The sequence below is a fragment of the Entelurus aequoreus genome, linkage group LG27, assembly GCF_033978785.1.
Source record: "Entelurus aequoreus isolate RoL-2023_Sb linkage group LG27, RoL_Eaeq_v1.1, whole genome shotgun sequence".
In the NCBI taxonomy this organism is placed as follows: Eukaryota; Metazoa; Chordata; class Actinopteri; order Syngnathiformes; family Syngnathidae; genus Entelurus; species Entelurus aequoreus.
This window is the reverse complement of record NC_084757.1, coordinates 8,792,128-8,812,053: the sequence shown is the minus strand read 5'-3', so window position 1 is coordinate 8,812,053 and position 19,926 is coordinate 8,792,128. Positions and strand designations below refer to the sequence as shown.

Sequence of the window (19,926 nt, the reverse complement as noted above, 5' to 3'; positions counted from 1 at the left end):
GTTAGTTTCACTTCTAAGTGTGTCGGATGTTAGTTTCACATCTAAGTGTGTCGAATGTTAGTTTCACTTCTAAGTGTGTCGGATGTTAGTTTCACATCGAAGTTTGTCGGATGTTAGTTTCACTTCTAAGTGTGTCGGATGTTAGTTTCACTTCTAAGTGTGTCGGATGTTAGTTTCACTTCTAAGTGTGTCGGATGTTAGTTTCACTTCTAAGTGTGTCGGATGCTTCCACAGATGTCGGCGTGTCCCGCCGCTCCCCCCGCTGGCAGGCGGGCGCCATGACGCACTGAAGGCAGGCTCGCGCCCTCAGAGTTGTCCGCCTGGGCCATGGCTGACCCCGCCCACTCGGACCTCATCGCCAGGCACTACAACTACACGGGAAAGTTCCGCAAGTCGGACGGGGGCTCGGGCCTGAAGGCCGACTCGGTGGTCTTCATCGTGGTTTGCTGCCTGATCGTGCTGGAGAACCTCCTGGTCCTGGCCACCATCTGGAGGACCAAGAAGTTCCACAAGCCCATGTACTACTTCATCGGGAACCTGGCGCTGTCCGACCTGCTGGCGGGCGTGGTCTACACGGCCAACATCCTGCTGTCGGGCGCCAACACCTACAAGCTGACGCCCACGCAGTGGTTCCTGCGCGAGGGCTCCATGTTCGTGGCGCTGGCGGCGTCCGTCTTCAGCCTGCTGGCCATCGCGGTGGAGCGCCACCTGACCATGCTGAAGATGAAGCTGCACAACAGCGGCAGCGCCAGCCGCGTCTTCCCGCTCATCAGCGCCGTGTGGATGGTGGCGGCGCTCCTGGGCGGCCTGCCGCTGATGGGCTGGAACTGCATCGGGCAGCTGAGCCACTGCTCCACCGTGCTGCCGCTCTACCACAAGACCTACATCCTCTTCTGCACCACCGTCTTCAGCGTCATCCTCATGGCCGTCGTGGCGCTCTACGCCCGCATCTACGCGCTGGTGCGCGCCCGCAGCCGCCAGCTGGTCTTCCGCAAGGCGCCCAACGGCGGCAAGAGCTCGGAGAAGTCCATGGCGCTGCTCCGGACCGTCATGGTGGTGCTGAGCTGCTTCATCGCCTGCTGGGCGCCGCTCTTCGTCCTGCTGCTGCTGGACGCCGCCTGCCACACGCTCCACTGCTCCATCCTCTACAAGGCCGAGTGGTTCCTGGCGCTCGCCGTCCTCAACTCCGCCACCAACCCGCTCATCTACACGCTGACCAGCAACGAGATGCGCCGCGCCTTCCTCAAGACGCTGCTCTGCGGCTCCGCCCGCGTCCGCGCCGCCGTCAGCTACGTCGGGGCGGAGTTCAGCCGCAGCAAGTCGGATAACTCCTCCCACCCCAACAAGGAGGAGGTGGAGTACACCCGGAGGGGGGCGAGGGCGGCCGAGGTCGCCTCTTCCTCGTCCTAGAAGTCGCCTTGCCGCCGGTTTGACCTGCAAACGTCCCCGAGGAAAACCTTGGTCAGGTAACCCCGGCAGGTGAGTCCACAGCCCCCCCTGCCGCCTTTTTGACGTACCTCTCCGTGTTTACGTGTAGCCAATCGACTATTCTATCGTTTTTCATTCCTGGTCTTCGTGTCAGCCCTGAAGTCACTCGGGATTTGTACAGCGCCCAACTTTCCTACTTCCTGTCTGCTTGTCCGTAGTGATGGCGTTTGCATGTCGCCATGGTAACCGTCAATAAATTGTCTGTGTTTAACCTTCCTAGCGTTTAATAAAGACACAATAAGTAGAAGTCGGCCTGAGAAGCTTTTTTTTTTCCACCCCCCCGGCCCCGCCACTCCTTCGCACATTACCCGGGTCCTTCTGGCACCTCAAGACCGTCTTTTTTTATAGTCCGCTATCAAAACTTCATCATTCTCTTTATGGTCTCGCTTACTGGATAACTTTTATAGGTAACGACCGAAGTCCGTCTTTACTACCGCGGACCGATTCACGTGAAATCAAACAATGTTTTGTCCAGTTGCAGACTCTGCAGCGGCTCAAGCCCTTGGCGGGGAAACAAGCAGTCAACCACTCAGAGCGACCTACTTCTTCCATGTAATGTTACAAGTTTCCATTCCAACAGGGCAAGAAAAAGACACTCGAAAGTAGAGTAAGGCTCCACTTTCTTCATGCTAATTTATATTGGATTTGCCATGTACATGCTACCAGTTAGCATTAGCCATTTTACATGGCGATTTCTACGCCTCTAAATAATAATATTAATAATATTAATACATTTTATTTGACATAGCGCTTTTCAGAGTTCTCAAAGATGCTTTACAGGATAAAAAAATGTAAATATAAAACAGTTCAAAGTAATAATATAGAATACAGGAAATATAAAAGCAGTACATTTTAAAATACATAATAATATACATTTGGTATTTAAAACTACAACCAAGATGTAATTTGCAATCAAATAGCTGGTGAGTAATAAATAAAATACAGCACTTACAGTATAAACACGTTTTAGGACTCAACCAAAAAAAAAAAGACCACTTTCTGGTTAAGACATTACACCGTTGCCTACACACTACTGCCATCTAAAGTCTTGGAATTGCAACTGCATGCAAAGTCTACTATATGTTATGATACAGTACAGTACTTGCAAATGAGATGAATATGTAACAAAACATGATAACTGGACAGGACACACAAAATAAAATTTGAAACAATGAACATATTGAACATTTGACAATTGGTACTGTTGAGTACTGGTATGGATTCCCAGGTGCCGGGAATTGGGACCGCATCGATTCAAGAGTGCAAGGTATCTCCAAATCTGGTCATGAATAAGTACAATACTTACAATATGAACACTTTGTAGGACTCAACAACAAAAGAATGGCACATTGTACTTAATGGCAAAGACTACTTCTTGGCAACTCATTGTAGCCCCTTGTCGTCCAGTTGGTCTCAAACATGGCGCCCTGTCACGTGAGGGGCCTTTCACCAATCATTTAGGAGATGGTCTGGTTATACTCTCTCTGAATGGTCAAAAAACCCTCACGTGACAACCGGGCGCCATGTTTGCTACCAACTCTGAAACCGAGTTGGCCATACTCGCTCTATACACGACTCTGCTGTAGTCCAAAGCCATGTATAGACAGAGTATGGCCAAATAATTGTCAAAATTGGTAGCAAACATGGCGCCGTGTCGTCACGTGAGGAGCTTTTGACTAATATTGGTAGCAAACATGGCGCCCTGTCGTCACGTGAGGGGCTTTTGACCAATCGATTAGGAGATCCTCTGGCCGTACGCTCTCGGATTGGTCAAAAACCCCTCACGTGACAACCGGGCGCCATGTTTACTACCAACTCTGAAACCGAGTTGGCCATACTCGCTCTATACACGACTCTGCTGTAGTCCAAAGCCATGTATAGACAGAGTATGGCCAAATAATTGTCAAAATTGGTAGCAAACATGGCGCCGTGTCGTCACGTGAGGAGCTTTTGACTAATATTGGTAGCAAACATGGCGCCCTGTCGTCACGTGAGGGGCTTTTGACCAATCGATTAGGAGATCCTCTGGCCGTACGCTCTCGGATTGGTCAAAAACCCCTCACGTGACAACCGGGCGCCATGTTTACTACCAACTCTGAAACCGAGTTGGCCATACTCGCTCTATACACGACTCTGCTGTAGTCCAAAGCCCTGTAAGAGAGAGTATGGCCAAATAATTGTCAAAATTGGTAGCAAACATGGCGCCCTGTCGTCACGTGAGGGGCTTTTGACCAATCGATTAGGAGATCCTCTGGCCGTACGCTCTCGGATTGGTCAAAAACCCCTCACGTGACAACCGGGCGCCATGTTTACTACCAACTCTGAAACCGAGTTGGCCATACTCGCTCTATACACGACTCTGCTGTAGTCCAAAGCCATGTATAGACAGAGTATGGCCAAATAATTGTCAAAATTGGTAGCAAACATGGCGCCGTGTCGTCACGTGAGGAGCTTTTGACTAATATTGGTAGCAAACATGGCGCCCTGTCGTCACGTGAGGGGCTTTTGACCAATCGATTAGGAGATCCTCTGGCCGTACGCTCTCGGATTGGTCAAAAACCCCTCACGTGACAACCGGGCGCCATGTTTACTACCAACTCTGAAACCGAGTTGGCCATACTCGCTCTATACACGACTCTGCTGTAGTCCAAAGCCATGTATAGACAGAGTATGGCCAAATAATTGTCAAAATTGGTAGCAAACATGGCGCCGTGTCGTCACGTGAGGAGCTTTTGACTAATATTGGTAGCAAACATGGCGCCCTGTCGTCACGTGAGGGGCTTTTGACCAAACGATTAGGAGATCCTCTAGCCGTACGCTCTCTGATTGGTCAAAAACCCCTCACGTGACGACCGGGCGCCATGTGATTGGTCAAAAACCCCTCACGTGACGACCGGGCGCCATGTTTGCTACCAACTCTGAAACCGAGTTGTCCATAAACTCTCTATATACACGACTCTGCTGTAGCCCAAAGCCGTGTATAGAGAATGGCCAAATAATTGTCAAAATTGGTAGCAAACATGGCGCCCTGTCATCACGTGAGGAGCTTTTGACTAATATTGGTAGCAAACATGGCGCCCTGTCGTCATGTGAGGGGCTTTTGAACAAACAATTAGGAGATCCTCTGGCCATACGCTCTCTGATTGGTCAAAAGCCCTTCACGTGACAACCGGGCGCCATGTTTGCTACCAACTCTGAAACCGAGTTGGCCATACTCGCTCTATACACGACTCTGCTGCAGCCCAAAGCCATATGGCCAAATCATTTTCAAAGTTGGTAGCAAACATGGCGCCCTGTCATCAAGTGAGGAGCTTTTGACTAATATTGGTAGCAGATATGGCGCCCTGTCGTCACGTGAGGGGGCTTTTGACCAATCGATTAAGAGATCCTCTGGCCATACGCTCTCTGATTGGTCAAAAGCCCCTCACGTGACAACCGGGCGCCATGTTTGCTACCAACTCTGAAACCGAGTTGGCCATACTCTCTCCATACACGACTCTGCTGTATCCCAAAGCCGTGTATAGAGAGAGTATGGCCAAATAATTGTCAAAATTGGTAGCAAACATGGCACCCTGTCATCACGTGAGGAGCTTTTGACTAATATTGGTAGCAAACATGGCGCCCTGTCGTCACGTGAGGAGCTTTTGCCTAATATTGGTAGCAAACATGGCGCCCTGTCATCACGTGAGGAGCTTTTGACTAATATTGGTAGCAAACATGGCGCCCTGTCATCACGTGAGGAGCTTTTGCCTAATATTGGTAGCAAACATGGCGCCCTGTCGTCACGTGAGGGGCTTTTGACCAAACGATTAGGAGATCCTCTGGCCATACGCTCTCTGATTGGTCAAAAAGCCCTCACGTGACAACCGGGCGCCATGTTTGCTACCAACTCTGAAACCAAGTTGTCCATACTCTCTCTATACACGACTCTGCTGTAGCCTTTACACTACTGCCATCTAACGTCCTGGAATTGCACCTGCATGCAAATTCTACTACACCGGTGGATCTGAAAAAAGTACCACCTCAGAAAACACCATAATGACCAACATTCAAATACAGTAGCGTAGTACGCCTAAGCGTTCATTTAAAAAAAAGCAGAGGTTTTATTTAGCTAGTATATTTAATATATTTGGCCACTGTAAAAGGACACACAGTTTGAACAGTAACACCTTGTTTGGAAATAGGAACATAAAACACTGTACTTTAATCAAGTGATTCTTTGGATTGGAACCGTATTTAAATGTGATTGGTACCCATCCCTTTACTAGCACAGTGTGTTTGTTGGGTTAGAAGGCCCTGAACCAGGACTAGGTAGATCAGGCTGAGAGTAAGTGACTGATTGTGAGTATATGCTGCCCTCTTGTGGTCATGTCATGAAATCACATGGTTTTACATTGATAAATTGTATCTTGGGTGGCTGTTATTGACTTTGGGAGAGGGTTCAATGCACCACAACAAGAACTCATCTGGATTTCGGAGGATCAGACTGAAGACCAGATGAAACCGTTTGTGCTCTTCTTCACGTGGATTCTTGCCTGTGAGTCCGCACACTAAGGACCTGTCCAACCGGCGAAAGAACCGATCTTTGTTTTTGTTTCGGCAGGGGCGTCGGTCTCGGCCAGGTCCACGTGGACAAGTGAGTCACTGTCAATCAGTTTTTCCGGTCTGTTCCGCGGTTTTGAAGCAACTGTTGTGTTGTTGTGCTCAGACAAGCCCGCCATCATAGTCAGTACCTCGGACCTGAATGTGGGGGAGTTCGTGAAGGTCAGCTGCACGCTGCCCATCGACTACCGCGGTGGCGATTGTCGTCTCTACCGGGGAGACTCTCGCTTACCCTTCCGACATATGTTGGCCTTGGACTACGTTTGCGTCTTCCGCCTGTCGTCCGGCGACCTTCTGGGGCCGCAGCCGGTCGGCAGCCTGGTGTCGTTGAGGTGCGACTACCACCTGCAAGACTACACGTCCGTGTCCAGCGACGGCGCCAGTGTTGTAGTTTGGGGTGAGTCCACGCCAGTGGGGGTTAATCCAGGTCGGAGGTTCAACAACCTAAAGTTGACCTACCCTAAGACTGTAGACTCTGGATGCTGGGTCCCTTAACATGTAGTTCGAGTATGTAGACTCTGAAAGAAGACCATGGTCAATACAGCGTTGACTGTAGACTCTGGGTGCTGGGTCCCTTAACATGTAGTTCGAGTGTGTAGACTCTGAAAGAAGACCATGGTCAATAGAGCGCTGACTGTAGACTCTGAGTGCTGGGTCCCTTAACATGTAGTTCGAGTATGTAGACTCTGAATGAAGACCATGGTCAATAAAGCGCTGACTGTAGACTCTGGGTGCTGGGTCCCTTAACATGTAGTTTGAGTGTGTAGACTCTGAATGAAGACCATGGACAATAGAGCGCTGACTGTAGACTCTGGGTGCTGGGTCCCTTAACATGTAGTTCGAGTGTGTAGACTCTGAATGAAGACCATGGTCAATAGAGCACTGACTGTAGACTCTGGGTGCTGGGTCCCTTAGCATGTAGTTCGAGTGTGTAGACTCTGAATGAAGACCATGGTCAATAGAGTGCTGACTGTAGACTCTGGGTGCTGGGTCCCTTAGCATGTAGTTTGAGTGTGTAGACTCTGAATGAAGACCATGGTCAATAGAGTGCTGACTGTAGACTCTGGGTGCTGGGTCCCTTAACATGTAGTTTGAGTGTGTAGACTCTGAATGAAGACCATGGTCAATAGAGTGCTGAATGTAGACTATGGGTGCTGGGTCCCTTAACATGTAGTTTGAGTGTGTAGACTCTGAATGAAGACCATGGTCAATAGAGCGCTGACTGTAGACTCTGGGTGCTGGGTCCCTTAACATGTAGTTCGAGTGTGTAGACTCTGAATGAAGACCATGGTCAATAGAGCGCTGACTGTAGACTCTTGGTGCTGGGTCCCTTAACATGTAGTTCGAGTGTGTAGACTCTGAATGAAGACCATGGTCAATAGAGCGCTGACTGTAGACTCTGGGTGCTGGGTCCCTTAACATGTAGTTCGAGTGTGTAGACTCTGAATGAAGACCATGGTCAACAGAGCGCTGATTCTACGATTCACGGTAGCAACTCAGGACAAAAAGAGACGGCCTTTCTCTACTCGGCTGGAAGTGAAAGAAAACACTTTTTATTAAGTAATACCGTTAAGTTCACGTAGTTAGTTACCATGGTAACGGACCTATGAGTTTGACTTTCCTGACTTTAATAGAACGGAAAACACAGATTTTCCCTCGGGCTACTCAAGAGTTTTCACTTAACCTGCTTTCTGGAGTACCGGTGACCGGTTCTTGACCTCCCCAGGCACTAGTCCCAGTCCCCAGCTGTCAGTCAGCCATCGGGTGGTCTCTCCAAACGACACCGTGGAGGTCATCTGCTCGCCGCCGCGCCCGCCGGTCTACAAATGTCTCTTCTACCGAGACCAGGACACCGTCGCCGAGGGACCCTGCCGACGCAAGCTGACGGGCAGCCAACTGGCCCGCTGGGCGACACCCGCCGTACTACTTCCTGTCAACCTGACCTGCCGCTACCGACCCCAGGAAGACGTCTACTTCCTCTCAGACGCCAGCAGCAACAACGTGCTGCTTGTAGTCGCTAACGACTACAAAACACCAGAATAAATGTTGGAATTATAATTGATAACAATCAATCAGTCAAAGTTGACTTATATAGCCCTAAATCACGAGTGTCTCAAAGGGCTGCACAAGCCAAAACGACATCCTCGGCTCAGATCCCACATCAGGGCAAGGAAAAACTCAACCCAATGGGTTAACAACTAAAACAATAAAGAAAATACCATCCAAATATCACTTGTAATAAATAATATTGAATAAGTCTGTTGGTGTTGCCATGGTGACCAACAACAACACATGACTTCCGCATCTGTTCATTTTTTTTATTTTTTTTTTGCAGTTAAACAATCATAATATTCCTATTTTATTCTTACATGGGAACAAAAAACAATAATAAAAATGTCAGAAAAAAATTGGAACGTGATGAAAAAAATAAAAACATTTACAATTAATAATTACTAATAAAATACTTAGTCACCAATAACACAAAGTTGTGTATATATTTTTAGATTTAAAAAAAAGTATATATAACATTTTAAACTTTTTATTAAGCCATTGAATTAAAATATTAGAAGCTCTCAAAATAATACACAAATATACATATATTTAAAATATAAACAAACTTTATTGAGTTAATCATTTTAATAAACACTGTTAAATGTGTAACTGAACAATAATATTCTCGTTTGACACACCAGGTTATGCAGTTAAACAATCATAATATTCCTATTTTATTGTTACATGGGGGGGAAAAAAACAATAATAAAAATGTAAGAAAGAAAATGCAAAAAAAATTTGGTGAATGTGATGAAAAAAACATTGAAAAAAAACAAACAATAATTACTAATAATATACGTAGTAACCAATAACATAAAGTTGTGTATATATTTTTAGAATTTAAAAAAATAAAATACTTGACTTTTTTATCAAGCGGCCCTGGGTGGAAAAAGTTAAACAATCATATTATTGATTGTTTAACTATTGTACTATTTTATTTTTACATGGGAAAATAACAATAATAAAAATATTTTAAAAAAGAGAAAAAATTTTGGAATGTAATGAAAAAAATATATATTTTTAAACTAATAATACTAATATACTTAGTCACTTATAACACTTGGATTTTTTTGAAAATAAAATACTTGACTTTTCAGCAAGTGGCCATTGGTGGAAAAAGTTTAGACACCCTTGAATTAAAATATTAAAAGCTCTCAAAATAATACAAAAATATACATATATTTAAAATATAAACAAACTATAGTGAGTTAATTATTTTAATAAACACTGTTAAATGTGAAACTGAACAATAATATTCTAGTTTGACACACCAGGTTATGCAGTTAAATAATCATAATATTCCTATTTTATTCTTACATGGGGGAAAAATAATAATAATAAAAATGTAAGAAAGAAAATGCAAAAAAAATTGGGTGAATGTGATGAAAAAAACATTTTAAAAAAAAAACCTGAATAATTACTAATAATATACGTAGTCACCAATAACACAAAGTTGTGTATATATTTTTAGAATATAAAGAAATAAAATACTTGACTTTTTATCAAGCGGCCCTGGATGGAAAAAGTTAAACAATCATATTATTGATTGTTTAACTATTGTACTATTTTATTACTTACATGGGAAAATAACTATAAGAAAAAAGAGAAAAAAAATTGGAATGTAATGAAGAAAATATATCTTTTTAAACTAATAATAATAATATACTTAGTCAACTATAACACAAAGTTTTGCATATATTTTGTAGCATTTTTTGAAAATAAAATACTTGACTTTTCGGTGGAAAAAAGTTTAGACACCCTTGAATTTAAATATTACAAGCTCTCAAAATAATACAAAAATACACATATTTAAAATACAAACAAACTTTAGTGAGTTAATGATTTTTATAAACACTGTTAAATGTGTAACTGAACAATAATATTCTCGTTTGACACACCAGGTTATGCAGTTAAACAATCATAATATTCCTATTTTATTCTTACATGGGGGAAAAATAATAATAATAAAAATGTAAGAAAGAAAATGCAAAAAAATTGGGTGAATGTGATGAAAAAAACATTTAAAAAAAACCCTGAATAATTACTAATAATATACGTAGTCACCAATAACACAAAGTTGTGTATACATTTTTAGAATATAAAGAAATAAAATACTTGACTTTTTATCAAGCGGCCCTGGATGGAAAAAGTTAAACAATCATATTATTGATTGTTTAACTATTGTACTATTTTATTCTTACATGGGAAAATAACTATAAGAAAAAAGAGAAAAAAATTTGGAATGTAATGAAGAAAAAATATATTTTCAAACTAATAATAATAATATACTTAGTCAACTATAACACAAAGTTTTGCATATATTTTGTAGCATTTTTTGAAAATAAAATACTTGACTTTTCGGTGGAAAAAAGTTTAGACACCCTTGAATTAAAATATTACAAGCTCTCAAAACAATACAAAAATATACATATATTTAAAATACAAACAAACTTTAGTGAGTTAATGATTTTAATAAACACTGTTAAATGTGTAACTGAACAATAATATTCTCGTTTGACACACCAGGTTATGCAGTTCAACAATCATAATATTCCTATTTTATTTTTACATGGGGGGGGGAAAAAAACAATAATAAAAATGTGAGGAAAAAAAGAGCAAAAACATTGGAATGTAATGAAAAAAATGATTTTTTTTAAACTAATAATAATAATATACTTAGTCACCTATAACACAAAGTTTAGCATATATTTTTTGAAAATAAAATTCTTGACCTTTCAGCAAGCTGCCATTGGTGGAAAAAGTTTAGACACCCTTGAATTAAAATATTAAAAGCTCTCAAAATAATAAAAAAATATACATATATTTAAAATACAAACAAACTATGAGTTAATTATTTTAATAAACACTGTTAAATGTGTAACTGAACAATAATATTCTCGTTTGACACACCAGGTTTTGCAGTTAAACGATCATAATATTCCTATTTTATTCTTACATGGGGAAAAAACACAATAAAAATGTGAGAAAAAAGAGCAAAAAAATTGGAATGGGATGAAAAAAACATTTTAAAAAATCGCGAATAATTACTAATAATATACGTAGTCACCAATAACACAAATTTGTGTATATAATAATAATAATACATTTTATTTGGTACAGCGCTTTTCAGTGTACTCAAAGACGCTTTACAGGATAAAAATTTAAATATAAAACAATTCAAAGTAATAATACATATATATTTGTAGAATAAAAAAAAAACTATCATAATATTCCTATTTTATTCTTACATGGGAAAAAACAATAAGAAAAAAGAGCAAAAAAATTGGAATGTAATGAAAAAAATATATATTTTTGAACTAATAATACTAATATACTTAGTCACCTATAACACGAAGTTTTGCATACATTTTTTTGTAGCATTTTTTGAAAATAAAATACTTTACTTTTCAGCAAGCGGCCATTGGTGGAAAAAGTTTAGACAGCCTTAAACTAAAATAGTAAAATAAAATAAAAATAAAAATAAAAAAATACACATATACTATATAAATTACAACCACCATAATAAACACTGTTAAATGTGTAACTGAACATTAATATTCTCGTACAGGCTAAGTAGTGCAGTTATTCCGCATTTGTTGACGTCAAAGACACACACACTGACAGCGGCATGCCGGGAGGAGGAGTCTGAGAAATAGACTCCACTTCCCAGCATGCCCCGCGCCTTTTCTTCCCCGCTTCCTTCCTTCCTGCAGCCGTCCAACAGAAAGATGTCGAGCAGACGCGGCGGCCCGGAGACTCCGAGGCGAGCGTGAACGGAACCATCTCCCAGCAAAATGGCGGCACGGCGGCGACTGGCGGGACGGAAGCCGAGCTCAGCGTCTCCTACTCGGCCTTGAGGCACACACGAGCGCCGCTGGAGCTCCGGAGCACTGAACTGAACTGAACCGAGTCGAGCCGAGCCGAGCCGAGCCGAGCCGCCATCCCGCCAGTGATGGGCGGCAGCTTGCAGGACTGACGCGTCCCTGAGAGCAGACCTGATCCACGTCCCCCTTCAGGTGAGTCCGGCACACATGTGGTCCGGTTGGGAGTCTCGTTAGCACACCGGAAGTGCTGCGCGGTGAAATTGATGGTCGTCAGCTGACACATGACGTCACAGGTCAATTGGGTGGAGCCACTTTGACTTTTTTCCCTCCCTTTAACTGTAAATAAGTAAGAATTTCCTGACTCGGTTGTCATGACACGCACTTCCTGTTTACACTTCGTAATGGTCTAATCCAGATCCAATCCAGGTTTTGGTCACTAAATCTTACGTGTTTGCAGCGCCATGGAGCGCTCCGGCAGCATCCAGCTGGACATTCCGGACTTCAGTAATTCGGTTCTGTCCCACCTGAACCAGCTGCGGGTCCAAGGGCGCTTGTGTGACATCGTGGTCCACGTTCAGGGTCAGAGCTTCCGGGCCCACAAGGTGGTCCTCGCCGCCAGCTCGCCGTACTTCCGGGACCACATGTCCCTGAGCCAGATGAGCACGGTGTCGCTGACGGTGATCCGGAACCCGTCCGTGTTCGAGCAGCTGCTGGGGTTCTGCTACACGGGTCGCCTGAGCCTGCAGCTGTGCGACATCATCAGCTACCTGACGGCCGCCAGCTTCCTGCAGATGCAGGACGTCATCGACCGCTGCACGCACATCCTGGAAGGAATCCACCTCAAGATAAGCCTGGTCGACCCGGACCACCGGCCCACGGACCAGGAGGGGGTGCCGCCGCGCCCCCGCACCTTGGAGGCGCCGGTCAGAGGAGCCCGTCATCCGTTACCGCTCGGCTCCAGCGTGGACGCGGCCAGCCCCGGCGAGGAGACGCTCAGCCCGACGTCGGGACCTTGCGGGCCGGAGCAACCCGGCGTCTCGGTCAACCGGGCGGCCAAAGAACCCATCCTCCGCATCAACCGGGCGGGCCAGTGGTACGTGGAAGCCGGCAGCGAGGCGGACGAGAGCTCCTCCGTAGACGGCATCACCATCAAGACGGAGCGGACGGAGCAGTGGATCGGGACGGGGCGCGAGCGGGAGGAGGCGGGCCTGGCCGAGGCGGGCGGCGCCATGCTGATCGACGTGTCGGGACACGGTACAACGGCGCCGGGGACGCCGGGAGCCTGCGGCGTACGACCGTCCAGCAGCCTCGGCGACGCTGACAGGTGAAGACCGTCCTCCAGTCCCCGCTTCTCCTCGCCGTCTTGACGCGTATTTGTGTGTGTGTCAGGTTCAGCCCCACGGGGAGCGTCCTGGTCCTCGCCGACCACCCAAGAGCGAAGAGCGAATCCCCGAGCCGGACCGACGACCCGGGACACGCCAGCTCCCAGGTAACCGTTCAGTTTGATGACACAATCAATCAACACAGAAAAAGGTCAAGTGAAATAACAGACAGACAGGGCTTTGATGTCCGTAACACACACACACATATATATATATATATATTCTAGGGGTGTAACGGTACACAAAAAATTTGGTTCGGCACGTACCTCGGTTTAGAGGTCACGGTTCGGTTCATTTTCAGTACAGTAAGAAAACAACAAAATATAAATGTTTTGGTTATTTATTTACCAAATTTGTAAACAATGGCTTTATCCTTTTAACATTGGGAACACTATAATAATTCTGCCCACGTTAATCAACATTAAACTGCCTCAAGTTGTTGCTCGGATTAAATAAAATGACAAAACTTTTCTTCTACATATAAAAAGTGCAACATTAAACAGTTTCAAGTCAACTCATCATGCTTAAAGGCCTACTGAAATGAATTTTTTTTATTTAAACGGGGATAGCAGATCTATTCTATGTGTCATACTTGATCATTTCGCGATATTGCCATATTTTTGCTGAAAGGATTTAGTATAGAACAACGACGATAAAGATCGCAACTTTTGGTATCTGATAAAAAAAAAGGCTTGCCCCTACCGGAAGTAGCGTGACGTAGTCAGTTGAACATATACGCAAAGTTCCCTATTGTTTACAATGATGGCCGCATGAAGTGAGAGAGATTCGGACCGAGAAAGCGACAATTTCCCCATTAATTTGAGCGAGGATGAAAGATTTGTGGATGAGTAAAGTGCAAGTGAAGGACTAGTGGGGAGTTGAAGCTATTCAGATAGGGAAGATGCTGTGAGAGCCGGGGGTGACCTGATATTCAGCTGGGAATGACTACAACAGTAAATAAACACAAGACATATATATACTCTATTAGCCACAACACAACCAGGCTTATATTTAATATGCCACAAATTAATCCTGCATAAAAACACCTGCGTGTTTGTTATGCTAGCTCCTAGCTCCTCTGCTAGCTCCTAGCTCCATAGAACACGCCAATACAATTCAAACACCTGATCAACACACACAATCACTCAGCCCAAAAGACCGTTCACCTAACCCAAGGTTCATAAAGCTTATATATTTTTAAAAAGTTACGTACATACGCAAAAAAAAGTTGCGCACATACGGTCAAGCGATCAAATGTTTAGAAGCCAAAGCTGCATACTCACAGTAGCACGTCTGCGTCTTTGTCATCCAAATCAAAGTAATCCTGGTAAGAGTCTGTGTTGTCCCAGTTCTCTACAGGCGTCTGTGTATCGAAGTCAAAAGTCCTCCTGGTTAGAGTCTCTGTTATCCGAGTTCTTCCATCTTGACTGCATCTTTCGGGAATGTAAACAAAGAAGCGCCGGCTGTGTACTGTTGTTGCTGACTACGTTCGAAAAATACGTCCATTTCGCACCGACAACTTTCTTCTTTGCTTGCTCGGCTTCCTTCTCCATAATGCAATGAACATGATTGCAACAGATTCACGAACACAGATGTCCAGAATACTGTGGAATTATGAAATGAAAACAGAGCTTTTTCGTATTGGCTTCAATGTGGAAGGCATACCCGTGTTCCCCGGTCTACGTCACGCGCATACGTCATCCTCAGAGGCGTTTCGAACCGGAAGTTTAGCGGCAAATTTAAAATGTCACTTTATAAGTTTGGTATTGGCATGTGTTATAATGTTCAGATTTCATCATTGATATATAAACTATCAGACTGCGTGGTCGGTAGTAGTGGCTTTCGGCCTACTGAAAGCCACTACTAGCGACCACGCAGTCTGATAGTTTATATATCAATGATGAAATCTTAACATTGCAACACATGCCAATACGGCCGGGTTAACTTATAAAGTGCCATTTTAAAATTCCCGCCGCACTTCCGGTTGAAAAACTCCTTTGGATATGATTTATGCGCGTGACGTCACAAAATCCACGGACGTGGTTGGACCCCGTCGAACCCGATACAGAAACCTCTTGTTTTCTTCGACAAAATTCCACAGTATTCTGGACATCTGTGTTGGTGAATATTTTGCAATTTGTTTAATGAACAATGGAGGCTGCAAAGAAGAACGTTGTAGGTGGGATCGATCGGTGTATTAGCGGCTAAGTACAATACTTACAGCAACACAACAAGGACTACTTACTACGCCTAGCCGATGCTAGCCGCCAAACCCACGGATGAAGTCCTTCGTCGCGCCGTCGAACGCAGGTGAGCACGGGTGTTGATGGGAAGATGAGGGCTGGCTGGCGTAGGTGGAGCGCTAATGTTTTTATCATAGTTCTGTGCGGTCCGGTTGCTAAGTTGCTAAATTAGCCTTAGCGTCGTTAGCAACAGCATTGTTAAGCCTTACCAGGCTGAGAATTTTTAACCGTGTAGTTACATGTACATGGTTTAATAGTATTGTTGATCTTCTGTCTATCCTTCCAGTCAGGGGTTTATTTATTTTGTTTCTATCTTCATTTGAGAACGATGCTATCACGTTAGCTCAGTAGCTATGTGTGTCACCGATGTATTGTCGTGGAGATAAAAGTCACTTTAAATGTCCATTTCGCGTTCTCGACTCTCATTTTCAAGAGGATATAGTATCCGAGGTGGTTTAAAATACAAATCCGTGATCCACAATAGAAAAAGGAGAGAGTGTGGAATCCAATGAGCCAGCTTGTACCTAAGTTACGGTCAGAGCGAAAAAAGATACGTCCTGCACTGCCTCTCCAGTCCTTCACTTTTACGTTCCTCATCTACGAATCTTTCATCCTCGCTCAAATTAATGGGGTAATCGTCACTTTCTCGGTCCAAATCTCTCTCGCTCCATTGTAAACAACGGGGACTTGTGAGGAATACTAGCTCCTGTGACGTCACGCTACTTCCGGTACAGGCAAGGCTTTTTTTTTATCAGCGAGCAAAAGTTGCGAACTTTATCGTCGATTTTCTCTACTAAATCCTTTCAGCAAAAATATGGCAATATCGCGAAATGATCAAGTATGACACATAGAATGGATCTGCTATCCCCGTTTAAATTAAAAAAAATCATTTCAGTAGGCCTTTAATTTATTGCAGCATTTGGGAAGCCTGTAGTTGATTTTTATTATGTAAATGTTATATTTTTATCAACATGTGATAGCAGGGACCCTGCCATTCAAAACTAGGCTGCTGCATTACTAATGATTAATGTAACTATAGCTGAAAAAATGGTACAATAGCAATAGGAGAGACTATTCATGCCTGAACACCATGGAGTTCATGTAGGCTAAATGATGCACTTACATTATTATATCAACTATCAGAGGCAGAAACTCTTCATTTAACATAATGTCCTTTTTTTTGCTGCTTCAACACAGCTCAATCAACACAGGAAAAGGTAAAGTGAAATAACAGACAGACAGGGCTTTGCTGTCCGTAACACACACATACACACCGTAAAATGAGCTAACGTTACGCTAAAAGCAAATTAGCCTTCACCTCAAGCCAGGACTGCGAGCGAGCTGAGCTGCCGTTTATATTTCTAGAAGGTCAACGGGCTCATAGCGATGTTACTACTACAAACCCCGTTTCCATATGAGTTGGGAAATGGTGTTAGATGTAAATATAAACGGAATACAATGATTTGCAAATCCTTTTCAACCCATATTCAGTTGAATGCACTACAAAGACAACATATTTCATGTTCAAACTCATAAACTTTATTTATTTTTTGCAAATAATAATTAACTTAGAATTTCATGGCTGCAACACGTGCCAAAGTAGTTGGGAAAGGGCATGTTCACCACTGTGTTACATGGCCTTTCCTTTGAACAACACTCAGTAAAGGTTTGGGAACTGAGGAGAAACTTTTTTGAAGCCTCTCAGGTGGAATTCTTTCCCATTCTTGCTTGATGTACAGCTTAAGTTGTTCAACAGTCCGGGGGTCTCCATTGTGCTATTTTAGGCTTCATAATGCACCACACATTTTCAATGTCTGGACTACAGGCAGGCCAGTCTAGTACCCGCACTCTTTTACTATGAAGCCACGTTGATGTAACACGTGGCTTGGCATTGTCTTGCTGAAATAAGCAGGGGCGTCCATGGTAACGTTGCTTGGATGGCAACATATGTTGCTCCAAAACCTGTATGTACCTATCAGCATTAATGGTAAGTTACCCATGTCTTGGGCACTAATACACCCCCATACCATCACACATGCTGGCTTTTACACTTTGCGCCTAGAACAATCCGGATGGTTCTTTTCCTCTTTGGTCCGGAGGACACGACGTCCACAGTTTCCAAAAACAATTTGAAATGTGGACTCGTCAGACCACAGAACACTTTTCCACTTTGTATCAGTCCATCTTAGATGAGCTCAGGCCCAGCGAAGCCGACGGCATTTCTGGGTGTTGTTGATAAACGGTTTTCACCTTGCATAGGAGAGTTTTAACTTGCACTTACAGATGTAGCGACCAACTGTAGTTACTGACAGTGGGTTTCTGAAGTGTTCCTGAGCCCATGTGGTGATATCCTTTACACACTGATGTGGCTTGTTGATGCAGTACAGCCTGAGGGATGGAAGGTCACGGGCTTAGCTGCTTACGTGCAGTGATTTCTCCAGATTCTCTGAACCCTTTGATGATATTACGGAGCGTAGATGGCGACATCCCTAAATTCCTTGCAATAGCTGCTTGAGAAAGGTTTTTCTTAAACTGTTCAAATTTGCTCACACATTTTGTTGACAAAGTGGTGACCCTCGCCCCCATCCTTGTTTGTGAATGACTGAGCATTTCATGGAATCTACTTTTATACCCAATCATGGCACCCACCTGTTCCCAATGAGCCTGCACACCTGTGGGATGTTCCAAATAAGTGTTTGATGAGCATTCCTCAACTTGATCAGTATTTATTGCCACCTTTCCCAACTTCTTTGTCACGTGTTGCTGCCATCAAACTCTAAAGTTAATGATTATTTGCACAAAAAAAAAATGTTTATGAGTTTGAACATGAAATATGTTGTCTTTGTAGCATATTCAACTGAATATGGCTTGAAAATGATTTGCAAATCATTGTATTCCGTTTATATTTACATCTAACACCATTTCCCAACTCATATGGAAACGGGGTTTGTACGTTTTGTTTGGAAGCTCTGACTGAAGGTTGTCTGTGCGCCAGGGGGAGGAGCCGGCGGCCTACGAGGACTACGTGAGGGATCAGGCGGGCGACCGCTGGTTCCGCTACAACCCGCGGCTAACGTGCATCTACTGCTGCAAGTCCTTCAACCAGAAAGGCAGCCTGGACCGCCACATGCGCCTGCACATGGGCATCACGCCCTTCGTGTGCCGCCTGTGCGGGAAGAAGTACACGCGCAAGGACCAGCTGGAGTACCACATCCGCAAGCACACGGGCAACAAGCCCTTCACGTGCCGCCTCTGCGCCAAGAGCTTCCCCTTCCAGGCCATCCTCAACCAGCACCTGCGCAAGAACCACCCGGGCCACGACACCCACAGCGCCTCGCCCGAGACCACCACCGCCTCCCTCACGTCGAGGGGAGGCCCGGGCGACGACGCCTCCCCCGGGCGGGAGGAGACCGAAGCGGGCGGCGGAGGCGGCGCGGCGTACAACGACGGCCCCCACCCGTCGGTCACCACCACGGGGCCCGACTGATACGGCGCCCTCCCGTTCACCCCACCCCCTCCTCCTCCACGCCACTTCAGCCAATCACGTCCTTCCTCTCTGCCTCCTGACAATCAGCCGGCCCGGTATCGGCGACTTCATCACACCGCAAGATTTTTAGCGAGATCCGACGTTCAAACCCCGACCCGGACCGGAGCCGGTTTGGGTCTTTTGAGCGGTCCGACCGATCGTTGAGTTCGGGTCTCAACGGACAAACCTCAGATAAGCTAAGCAGCTCAGTTACCTCTCGTCAGCACGCAATACACCACCGGGGGGCGCTCCATCCTCACCAGTTTCCTCAAACTTCCTGGATCAGGAATGAAAGCAAAGAGGCGACATTTTAATCACTCAAAGATTGCTTCTTTTTGTTTTGTTTTTGTTTTTTAACTCGTGTACTAACCGCGCTTAAATAAAAACTAGTTTCCTCGCGATCAAAGCGGCGACGCCGGGTTAGTTTTTGCCACCACCCGCCTAATAAGTCCTTAGGAGGAAGAGATGATGCAGTATTATCTGCTCCCAGATACTACCGTCATGCTTCAGTCCCTCGCAGGGTTCTCACAGGAATGAGGCAAAAAAAATAAAAAATAGGACCTCAGGAACTGTGGCGTAACAGACAAAATACTCCTGAGCTTTGACCAACCGGTGCACCGCCGCTCCACCGGAGGTCAAAGGTCGCCCGCCAAACAACTCGAGCACTTGATCATGAAAAAAAAAAAAAAAAAAGTGTCGACTCGCGCGTGAACCACATTTTTTTTTTATTTTTTATGCAAGGGCGGGACTCGCCGTCTCCTGCCAGGTGGGCCGGCGAAAGTAGCGGCGAGGTGACGCTCGCTCGCAAA

General features: G+C 44.7%; 3 protein-coding genes across 4 annotated transcripts; all 3 read left to right on the top strand.

The window, feature by feature from the left end:
* The first annotated feature begins 238 nt into the window (after window positions 1-238).
* Window positions 239-1,735, top strand: LOC133644808 (sphingosine 1-phosphate receptor 1-like). The gene has a single exon (XM_062039552.1). It carries the CDS (start codon window positions 328-330, stop codon window positions 1,408-1,410), a length of 1,083 nt encoding a protein of 360 aa, XP_061895536.1. The 5' UTR covers window positions 239-327; the 3' UTR covers window positions 1,411-1,735.
* Window positions 1,736-5,895: 4,160 nt separating this feature from the next.
* Window positions 5,896-8,381, top strand: LOC133644262 (uncharacterized). The gene is made up of 4 exons (XM_062038623.1): window positions 5,896-6,025; window positions 6,092-6,124; window positions 6,197-6,487; window positions 7,817-8,381. Exons 1-4 carry the CDS (start codon window positions 5,986-5,988, stop codon window positions 8,131-8,133), a joined length of 681 nt encoding a protein of 226 aa, XP_061894607.1. The 5' UTR covers window positions 5,896-5,985; the 3' UTR covers window positions 8,134-8,381.
* Window positions 8,382-11,338: 2,957 nt separating this feature from the next.
* On the top strand, window positions 11,339-19,874 carry LOC133644753 (zinc finger and BTB domain-containing protein 37-like). 2 transcript variants are annotated; one of them, XM_062039478.1, is made up of 5 exons: window positions 11,339-12,158; window positions 12,424-13,290; window positions 13,356-13,455; window positions 18,587-19,012; window positions 19,043-19,874. In XM_062039478.1, the coding sequence occupies exons 2-5, from the start codon at window positions 12,428-12,430 to the stop codon at window positions 19,076-19,078; spliced, it is 1,425 nt and encodes a 474-aa protein (XP_061895462.1). In that variant the 5' UTR covers window positions 11,339-12,158; window positions 12,424-12,427; the 3' UTR covers window positions 19,079-19,874. The 2 variants fall into 2 exon arrangements, with proteins under 2 accessions (XP_061895462.1, XP_061895461.1); XM_062039477.1 differs by having other exon boundaries at window positions 18,587-19,874.
* Window positions 19,875-19,926: the final 52 nt, after the last annotated feature.

Coding starts and splice junctions, on each gene's coding strand:
- LOC133644262 (XM_062038623.1), top strand. CDS start 5,986: ATGAAACCGTTTGTGCTCTTCTTCACGTGGATTCTTGCCT. Junction 6,125..6,196: donor GGCCAGGTCCACGTGGACAA/GTGAGTCACTGT, acceptor TGTTGTGCTCAG/ACAAGCCCGCCATCATAGTC. Junction 6,488..7,816: donor CGCCAGTGTTGTAGTTTGGG/GTGAGTCCACGC, acceptor TGACCTCCCCAG/GCACTAGTCCCAGTCCCCAG.
- LOC133644808 (XM_062039552.1), top strand. CDS start 328: ATGGCTGACCCCGCCCACTCGGACCTCATCGCCAGGCACTACAACTAC.
- LOC133644753 (XM_062039477.1), top strand. CDS start 12,428: ATGGAGCGCTCCGGCAGCATCCAGCTGGACATTCCGGACTTCAGTAAT. Junction 13,291..13,355: donor AGCCTCGGCGACGCTGACAG/GTGAAGACCGTC, acceptor TGTGTGTGTCAG/GTTCAGCCCCACGGGGAGCG. Junction 13,456..18,586: donor CGGGACACGCCAGCTCCCAG/GTAACCGTTCAG, acceptor TCTGTGCGCCAG/GGGGAGGAGCCGGCGGCCTA.